Here is a 9,935-nt window from a genome sequence, read left to right as displayed (position 1 = left end):
CCTGTATGAAAAGCTTCTACCACTATGGTCCTATTTTTCCCCTCCCAGGAGACTATAGACCAGTGATGGCGAACCTATGACACGTGTGTCAGAGGTGACATGTGAACTCATTTTTCTTTGTTAAATGGCATTTAAATATACAAAATAAATATCAAAAATATAAGTGTTTTACTATGGTTGCAAATATCAAAATATTTCTATATGTGACACGGCACCAGAGTTAAGTTGGGGTTTTTCAAAATGCTGACACGCCGAGCTCAAAAGGTTCACCATCACTGCTATAGAGTCTATAGAGTCTTCCTAAACACCTCACATTCTTGTTCCACAGGTGAAATGACTTTTAGTTGCCTGTTTGTTCCCCTACCCTCATTCTTCCACTGCAAAACCTTCTGCTTAAAATATTGCTTCATTTTCAGTTAGGAGGAACCTCTTGCCATCCACTCTTCCAAGAAACTCCTGAAATGGACCCAGACAATCAAGGTGAGCATTTTTGTCAAGTTTCTGAGCATAGCCGAAACCGGTTTGGCTCAGTGGATAGAGCGTCGGCCTGCGGACTGAGAGGTCCCAGGTTCGATTCCGGTCAAGGGCATGTACCTGGGTTGCGGGCACATCCCCAGTAGGAGATGTGCAGGAGGCAGCTGATCGATGATTCTCTCTCATCGATGTTTCTAACTCTCTATCTCTCTCCCTTCCTCTCTGTAAAAAAAAAAAAAAAAAAAAAATCAATAAAAAAAAAATATATATATATATATATAAAAAAAAAAAAAGTTTCTGAGCATAGTTTGTAAACAAAAAAAATTAGGCACAGGTGTTGTATTTTCAGACTTCTGAGTTGCAGCAGAGTAGACGTTTGGCAAATTTCTGGCTGAAAAAAGAGACTATTGCGAGATTTAAAAGACTTTTTCTTCTAAACAGAAATTCATATTTAAGAATACTTGGTCTATTGTCTCCAAAGCACACAAGTAATTTAACAAATTACTTGGTCTCAATATAATTACATTTTAATTACAAGAAGTGGCTTATTTTTAAATTATTCTCATAATTTACTGTTAAAATGATATCACTGTAGAAATTTCCATGTCAGAGGTTAAGTTCCCAATACTATGTGGGCCCAAGGTTGGGAGAAAGATCTCACAGCTATCGTTATGTGAATATTTGATAAACGAATGTGGGGGGACCAATTCCCTTTTCTTCTAACACATCTGAATGCCAGCTTAGGCCCAAACTGGTCTAGAACATTTTTATTGGTGGATCTAGTTGCAGCCCCTAGCTAAAATCTAGATTGTTAACTTTACTTGTTCTATATAAAATTCTATAATAACTCAAGTTATTTATCTAAAACAACAAGTTGAGTAATTCAAATTATCTTTGGGTTTCCCAAATTTAGACCCTCATATAAATAAGCTTAACACAGAATAGTAGATAATGTATTCAAAGCCAAATTCTCTGTCTCTAAAGATGTGTTTTTAAAATTTAGTGTGCCAGCATCACCAGCAAGGTTGGTTAAAATGCTGGGCTTCACCTACAGAGTTAGTGTCCCAGTTGGTCCAGGGTGGGGTCCAAGAATTCATTTCCACAAATTCCCAGGTGATACTGATGTTGCTCATCTGGGATCACATTTTAACAACCACTGACCTAAAATACCTATTTCTGGATCATCAAAGTAGATGATGGACAGTTGAAAGCAATTTTATTATATTTTTAGTATCTGTAGAAAATGACACATATTGATTTGGCTAAACAAAATTAAGAATCATTTAAAGCAGGGAGAAACCAAGATGGCGGCATAGGTAATCACCTATACTTGCTGCCTCTCACAACCACATCAAAATTACAACTAAATGGCAGAACAACTACCACCCAGAACTGCGGGAAAACTGGCTGAGTGGAAGTTCGACAACTTGAGAGGTGAAGAAGGCGCATTGAGACCGGTAAGAGGTGCAGAGGCATGGAAAGTGCTGGCACCTGGATGTGCTGTTCTTTAAACTGGGAGGGAGATACAAGCTCCCGCTTGCTCCGAACTCCAGTTATGGGCGAGACTCGGGGGGACCCAGACACATACAGGAAGAAACTGGACTGTCTGGCATTAGGACAAAAACGTGAGGGCAGCTTACTCTTAGAGGTGCTCCCAGCAATCATTGTTCCTGAACAGGTGCGCAGGACACAGAGAACCAGGGACTTCTCTGATTCAGGGAAGCCGTTGCTGTTTGCTCCACCCTGGTGATTCCAAGAAACCCCACCCCACCCAATTTACAACCTCACCCAAGCTGTGTACATCAGCTTTTGCATATGAATGGCCTGTCCTTTCACCTAAAACAAACTGAAACTGGGTCAGAGAGCCCCAGAGATTCCAAAAGAAGGCCCCCTACCTGACAGCAGCAGTGGCCTTGCTTTACATCTTGGCCTCGTATGGGCACTTCCAAACCCCATACAAAGCAGAAGAATCTGAAGATGTCTCTTTAGCTCCTGCTGGGCAGCCCCAGACAGTGGCTGACCTTGCACCTCCTTGGAGATGATAACAGATTACAACTCTTCACATCCATAAGAGATACACTCAAGGGGCAGACTCAGTGAGCACTAAAGCCCTACTGAAGCAAGTCCTGCCCCATAAGGGTGTCTCCTGTGCAACAGATCTTCCAGTGTAGACATAGTTGGTCACCACAGCCATATGGCCTGGAGGTCAATTCCTCCCAGTGATACCAACAGCAATTAAGGGTTAACCACAAGACTGTGCAAACATCCCACAAAGGGGTGCACCAAGAGTATCCACCTCCGGTGACTGGGGAGGCTGAGCCACTGGGCCATATAGGACACCAACCACACAAGGCCACTTTATCAACTCAAGGAGACTTAGCAGCTACCCAGTACATAGAAACAAACACAGGGAAGCAAACAAAATGTGGAGACAAAGAAACAAGTCACAAATGAAAGAAATGAATGAAAGCAAAATACTGGATATAGCATTCAAAACCATGGTTATAAGGTTACTCAAGAACCTTCTAGAAACCTCCAAGAAATTTAGTGAGACCCTCAAGGATATGTAAAAGGACCAATCAGAAATTAAGCATACACTGACTAAAATAAAGGATAATATACAGAGATCCAACAGCAGACAAGAGAATCCCAAGATCAAGTCAAAGATTTGAAATACGAAGAAGTAAAAAACACCCAACCTGAAAAGCAAAAATAAAAAAGAATCCAAAAATATGAAGATAGTGTAAGGAGCCTCTGGGACAACTTCAAGCATACCAACAACCAAATTATGGGGGTGCAAGAAGAAGAGAGAGAGCAACATATTGAAAACATATTTGAAGAAATATTGACAGAAAACTTCCCCTACCTGGTGAAAGAAATAGGCTTACGAGTCCAGGAAGCGCAGAGAACCCCAAACAAAAGGAATCCAAAGAGGACCACACCAAGACACATCATAATTAAAATGCCAAGAGCAAAAGACAAAGAGAGAATCTTAAAAGCAGCAAGAGAAAAACAGTCAGTTACCTATAAGGGAGTACCCATACGACTGTCAGCTGATTTCTCAAGACAAACTATGCAGGCCAGAAGGGAGTGGCAAGAAAAATTCAAAGTGATGAATAGCAAGAACCTATAACCAAGATTACTCTACCCAGCAAAGCTATCATTCAGAACTGAAGGTCAGATAAAGAGCTTCACAGACAAAAAAAAAAAAGCTAAAGGAGTTCATCACCACCAAACCAGTATTATATGAAATGTTGAAGAATATTCTCTAAGAAGAGGAAGAAAAAGGTAAAGATAAAAATTATAAACAACAAAGTGTCAACAAATACACATCTATCAACAAGTGAATCTAAAAATCAAGTGAATAAAAAACCTGATGAACAGAATATATTGGTGAATATAATAGAATCAGGGGCATAGAAAGGGAGTGGACAGACAATTCTCGGGGGAAGAGGGTGTGGGGGGTACAGGAAGAGATTGGACAAAAATCTTACACCTATGGATGAGGACAATGGGGGGGGGGGTAAGGGCATGGGGTGGGGTGGGAACTGGGTGAAGGGGAGCAATAGGGGAAAAAAAGAGGAACAACTGTAATAATCTGAACAATAAAGATTTTAAAAAAAGGATGATGGTTGCACAACATTGTGAATGTGATTGATGCTACTGAATTGTACACTTAAAAATTGTTAAAATAGCAAATTTTATATTATATATATTAGTACAATAAAAATTTCAAATATTAAAAAAAAGAATCATTTAAAGCAAAACACATTTCCCAGTCAAAATGCTCCCATGAACAAGACCATATGTAGCTTGTATTATTTCTGTAAGCATCTAAAAGTACTTTGTTCATAGCTTTGGGCCCGGTATGTCTAGCAATCTTTTCCTCCCACCAACGAGGGGGTGGGGAGCCTTGAGGAAGCTGGGCTGGTGGTGAAGCGCCTGGGCTGTGCATTCCTTTCCACGTGCTGCTGTACCGCAGCCGGCCATGCTATGCTGTATAAGTTCATCAGATGACGCTGCAGAACAGAGCCTGAGCAGAGGGCGAGGGGCCAGATGGTAGAGCAGCTACAGAGTCGCTTTTCCTCCAAGAATAGCATCTGGGAACCGGCAAGATCCCTAGTTTACTGATCTCTGTATTCATTTAATACATCTGAGAGCATAAGAATGGGCCAATTCCTAGGAGGAAAAAATAATATCGGGCATTGCACTTTTGTAAAGTATTTCCAGACTATTATTATCTCTCTTCTCAATTTGTTTTACTTCCGACATAGAGCAGAGATGTTTCTCGCTTCTCCTATGCTCTAAGTTTGGACTCTTATCCGAAAAGAAAGTATGTTTTAAAAATAAGGATACATTAAATGACAGAAGGTTTAGAACTAACTGTAGTGTTTTATAGAGGGGCACCTACTCAAAAAAAGAAAAAAAAAGTGGAGCTTTTTAAACAAGATTGCTTGTATTGGTGGCATTTTCAGGCACAGCCCACATTCACCTGAAGTGGGTGCTTTGACTCATGATCATAGATTGATCATTGAATCAATGTACGTTCAGGCAGAGGCATTGGTGGGCTCCAACGCCTCCAGGATGGGTCTGACCCAGTCCAGGGTGGAGCAAAGTGCCTGGTCCTCAATACCCAAATGTGTAACAGATAGAACTTTACTCCACAACATTCAAGGGCAAGGCATCCTTTTCCAAACCAAAATCAAGTCACTGTGGCTTGGCATGAACTAAGTCTGGGAAGCCATCCCTGTGAGACTGACAGAAGTTCTAAGGTTTTTATCCTGAACATCTGGTCTGAAGTGGTCAGAGCATCTGGTCTGACATGGCATTGTGACCCTCACTTGCTATACTTTTTGTCTTTGGCTTTGGGGTCCACTTAAAGACATGACACTCCCCGTTAGGACTGGACACAGAGATCTCTGCCAAACCTGGCTCTGATCTCGGTAATTGCACCTCGCAGCATTCTCTCCACTCAGTTAATCATAAAAAAACAGGCTATATTTAGCCCATAGTTGATGTCCTTGTGGCTTCCAGATACTTGGACTATTGGCTTGACTCTACCTTCTGAAACTCATATTCCTCGGCCTTTTTACTATTGTTATCTCCTGGTTTCACTGGCTTTCACTTCTCATTCTTTCTCTTAAATTTCTCTTTATTAATTATAAAAATAATATAGGTCTTTATCAAAAATTTAGGTAATAGCACCAAGGGAAAGAAAATAACTATTAACACTAAGAATTCAAGCACCCAGAGATATCCACTATTACCAATTTGGTGAATGCCACTAAGAATTAAGCTCCACATGGCAGGGATTTTTATCTGTTAACTGCTATTTTTCAAGGGCCTGGAATCATGGCAAGGCCATATAACAAGAGCTCAATAAATATTTGTTAAATGAATGATTGGATGGATAGCATTTGAATTGCTTTTTATATGTGCATAAATACATATGTGTATATATGACTAGAATATATTAAGAAAATTGAGGTTATATTCTACATTAAGTTTTTTAAAATATATTTTTATTGACTTTTAGAGAGATAAGAAGGGAGAGAGAGAGAGAGATAAAACAATGAGAAAGACACATTGATTGGTGGCCTCCTACATGCCCCCTATTGGGGATCGAGCCCCAAACCTGGGCGTGTGCCTTGACTGGGAATCTAACTGTGACCTCCTGGTTGATGGGTCAACATTCAACCACTGAGCTACACTGGCTGGGCTACAAAGAGATTTTTATTCTATTTGTTTATAAGGCTGTTTCCTCCTATAAAACATGGACAGATTTGTGGGGGAATCCTCACTTGTTGGTGGACTCTGAGTGTGAGTCTAGGGTTCCCTGCAGCCTAAGATTCTGTAGACCATTAATATTTGTTCCTAGATGGGAAAGAGAGCAAACTAAAGTGGGGCTACATGACCCCTAGGGCTGCCTTCCAGGATGTGGGATTTGTCTAATGAGATGATCATTTATCCATGTTATTTCATGTTTTCTTTACAGATGCTCTCAATAGTATTGAGAATTCCATTTATAGAACAGCCTTCAAATTACGATCTGTGCAAACCACGTGTCAATGTAAGTAGAAACACTGGAAATAATTGGTTCCTGATGCGCTATGTAAATTTACAAAGCAAACCAAAACTTATGTGAGTGAGGTCAGACTCCAGAGGTTGCATCTGTGCGTTTCCTCCACTTGTAACAGAGAAGATGGAGGGGGAGGGGACGCCATGTGCGTTCAACCTAAGGGTAGCTTCAATGACTGAAATAGAAAATGATTTTTGGATGAAGATTTTTTTTTCCTATTTTGTTTCTGAAAAAAAAAAAAAATGTTGGTTTCCCTTTCAGGATACTAATATTAACACAAAATAAAATTACAAAATAGGTTAGTTTAGAAATCTGTACTTGTAGATTTAAATTTAACATTTTGAAATTTCTTCTACCTCATAAGATTTTCATTTTCAAGTTGTACTTCTCTCTCTGAACATGTAAAAGTAGGTTCAGGTGAATAATTCCTGGGCCATAAATTTTAAAACTATGTTGAGAATTCCCTGTGAACTGCTCTTTTGTGTTAAACTTAGATCTGATTGAATGCTATGGTTTTCTTTTCCGATACTGTTATCTAAGCAAAATAAAGTAAATGTTGTAAAAACATTTATCCTGGCCTGGCCAGCATGGCTCAGTAGTTGAGCGTTGACCTATGAACCAGGAAGTCACAGTATGATTCTGGTGAGGGCACATGCCAAGTTGTGTGCTTGATCCCCAGTAGGGGGCATGCAGGAAGCAGCCAATCAATGATTCTCTCTCATCATTGATGTTTCTATCTCTCCCTCTTCCTTCCTCTTTGAAATCAATAAAATACATTAAAAAAATTTATCCTGTAAAAATTCTCCAACATGAAATAAATTGGGTCTTGGCTGTGAAAAGCAATAGGCATTCAGCATACTTAAACTTACTGATTTATAATAAATTCTGTATTACATTTTTTAAAATCACTTTATGTGAAATGATTTATGACATTATTATATCAGACCTAAAAGAAGCTATGAGAATATATATATATATATATATATATATATATATATATATATATACTAGAGGCCCAGTGCACAAAAATTTGTGCACTCGGGGGGAAGGGGGGTTCCTCAGCCTGGCCTGTGCCCTCTCGCAGTCTGGGACCCCTCGGGAGATAACGCCCTGCTGGCTTAGGCCTGCTCCCGGGTGGCAGAGGGCAGGCCCAATCCCTAGGTGCAGCCCCTGGTCTGGCTCAGAGCAGGGCCGATTGGGGTGTTGGGGCACCGCCCCCTGTCATACACAGAGCAGGGCGGATCGGGAGGTTGTGATGCCACCCTCAGTCACGCTCAGGGTAGGGCCGATTGGGGGGTTGGGGCACTGCCCCCTGTCACACTCAAGGCAGGGTCGATGGGGAGGTTGCGGCGCCACCCCCTGTCACGCACAGAGCAGGGCCAATCCGGGGGTTGGGGCGCTGCCCTTGTCACACATAGAGCAGGGCCCATCAGGGGGGTTGGGGCTCCTTACCCTGTCACGCACAGAGCAGGGTCGATCAGGGGGTTGGGGAGCTCCCCCCTGTCATGCACAGAGCAGGGCCCATCAGGGGGTTGAGGAGCTCCCCCCTGTCACTCAGAGAGTATGGCCGATAGGGGAGTTGGGGTGCCGCCCCCACTCACACACAGAGCAGGGCGGATCAGGGGGTTGGGACACCGCCACTGTCACACTCAGGGCAGGGCTGATGGGGAGGTTATGGCTCTACCCCATCACACACAGAGCAGGGCCCGTGTGTGTGTGGGGGGGGTGTTGTGGCACCACCCTCTATCACCCACAGAGCAGGGCCGATCAGGGGGTTGGGGCGAGGCCACTCTCACACTCAGAGCAGGGCCGATGGGGAGGTTATGGCTCTACCCTGTCACACACAGAGCAGGGCCCATCGGGGGTGGGGGGGTGCGGGTTGTGGCCCCGCCCCCTGTCACACACAGAGCTGCAGGGCGATCAGGGGGTTTGGGCGCTGCCCCCTGTCACACTGATCCCGGTGCTGGGAGACCTCTCGGCTCCGCTGATCTTGGTGCTGGGAGGCATATTACCCTTTTACTATATAGGGTAGAGGCCTGGTGCATGGGTGGGGCCGGCTGGTTTGCCCTGAAGGGTGTCCTGGATCAGGGTGGGGGTCCCCACTGGGGTGCCTGGCCAGCCTGGGTGAGGGGATGATGGCTATTTGCAGCTGGTCACACACCCTTCAGGGTGGAGGTCCTCACTGGGGTGCCTGGCCAGTCTGGGTGAGGGGCTGAGGGCTGTTTTCAGGCTGGGACTGAAGCTCCCAACTGCTCCTTTTTTTCTTTTCTTTTTTTAATTCTGGGCCAGCTTTAGCTCTGAGGCTCCAGCTCTTAGGCCTCCGCTCCTGAAAGCAGGTATCTGGTTTGTTTCGGTTCGAAACAATGTATAACTCCAGCTCTGACTCCAGCTCTGAGATCCCAGCTTGCTGAAAGCTGGTTTCTGGGGGGGGGGTTAGCGTCTATATTTGTTACAATGTTTGAAACTGCAGGCTCAGAGGCCTGCAAGGCAGGCGGGGAATGTTGGTTTCCTCCGTCACTGAAGCAAGCAAGCCTCATGTGAGTTTCAAGCTGCCTGGCTGCCGGCCACCATCTTGGCTGACAGTTAATTTGCATATCGCCCTGATTAGCCAATGGGAAGGGTAGCGGTCGTATGCCAATTACCATGTTTCTCTTTTATTAGTGTGGATATATATCATTTTTCCTAAAGGTTGAACATTTTTATATTTTGCTTTTTGCCTAGTAAGTGATATAGACCAATGAATTTCAAATTGTGCTTCACAACAGTTTGTGCTCGGGTATGATGTAGGGCACGAAAGGGTTAGCAAGGTGGGAAGGGAAGAATAGACAACCCAGCAAAACCCAGAAACCGTCTCCTCAACCAGAACAAGTGCATTTCTCTATTTTCCATACTGCCTTTCCCTATAAGGGTCTTTTGAAGCAGGGATTCTGAAAGGAAGAAAGAAAGAAAGAAAAAGAAAGAAAGAAAGAAAGAAAGAAAGAAAGAAAAAAAAAAAGAAAAAAAAAAAAAAAAAAGAAAGAAAGAAAGAAAGAAAGAAAGAAAGAAAGAAAGAAAAATGAAAGGAAGGAAGGAAGGAAGGAAGGAAGGAAGGAAGGAAGGAAGGAGGGAGGGAGGGAGGGAGGGAGAGGGAGGGAGGAGGAAGGAAGGAAGGAAGGAAGGAAGGAAGGAAGGGAGGGAGGGAGGAGGGAGGGAGGGAGGGAGGGAAGGAAGGAAGGAAGGAAGGAAGGAAGAGGAAGGAAGGAAGGAAGGAAGGAAGGAGGGAGGGAGGGAGGGAGGGGAGGAGGAGGAAGGAAGGAAGGAAGGAGGAAGGAAAGGAAGGAGAGGAAGGAAGGAAGGAAAGGAAGAAAGAAAGAAAGAAAGAAAGAAAGAAAGAAAGAAGAAA

General features: G+C 43.2%; 1 protein-coding gene across 1 annotated transcript in view; it reads left to right on the top strand.

Annotated features, from left to right (window-relative positions):
- Positions 1 to 461: 461 nt before the first annotated feature.
- Positions 462 to 9,935, top strand: part of DYTN (dystrotelin) — a 50,046-nt gene continuing 40,572 nt past the window's right edge. Inside the window, exons 1-2 of the mRNA XM_036318712.1 lie at positions 462 to 480; positions 6,470 to 6,544. Coding sequence (XP_036174605.1) covers positions 462 to 480; positions 6,470 to 6,544 — 94 coding nt within the window. The remainder of the gene's footprint in view (positions 481 to 6,469; positions 6,545 to 9,935) is intronic.

The sequence above is a fragment of the Myotis myotis genome, unplaced genomic scaffold, assembly GCF_014108235.1.
Source record: "Myotis myotis isolate mMyoMyo1 unplaced genomic scaffold, mMyoMyo1.p scaffold_m19_p_8, whole genome shotgun sequence".
NCBI classification, from domain to species: Eukaryota; Metazoa; Chordata; class Mammalia; order Chiroptera; family Vespertilionidae; genus Myotis; species Myotis myotis.
The sequence above is the reverse complement of the archived record's forward strand: the minus strand, read 5'-3'. Positions and strand labels throughout refer to the sequence as shown.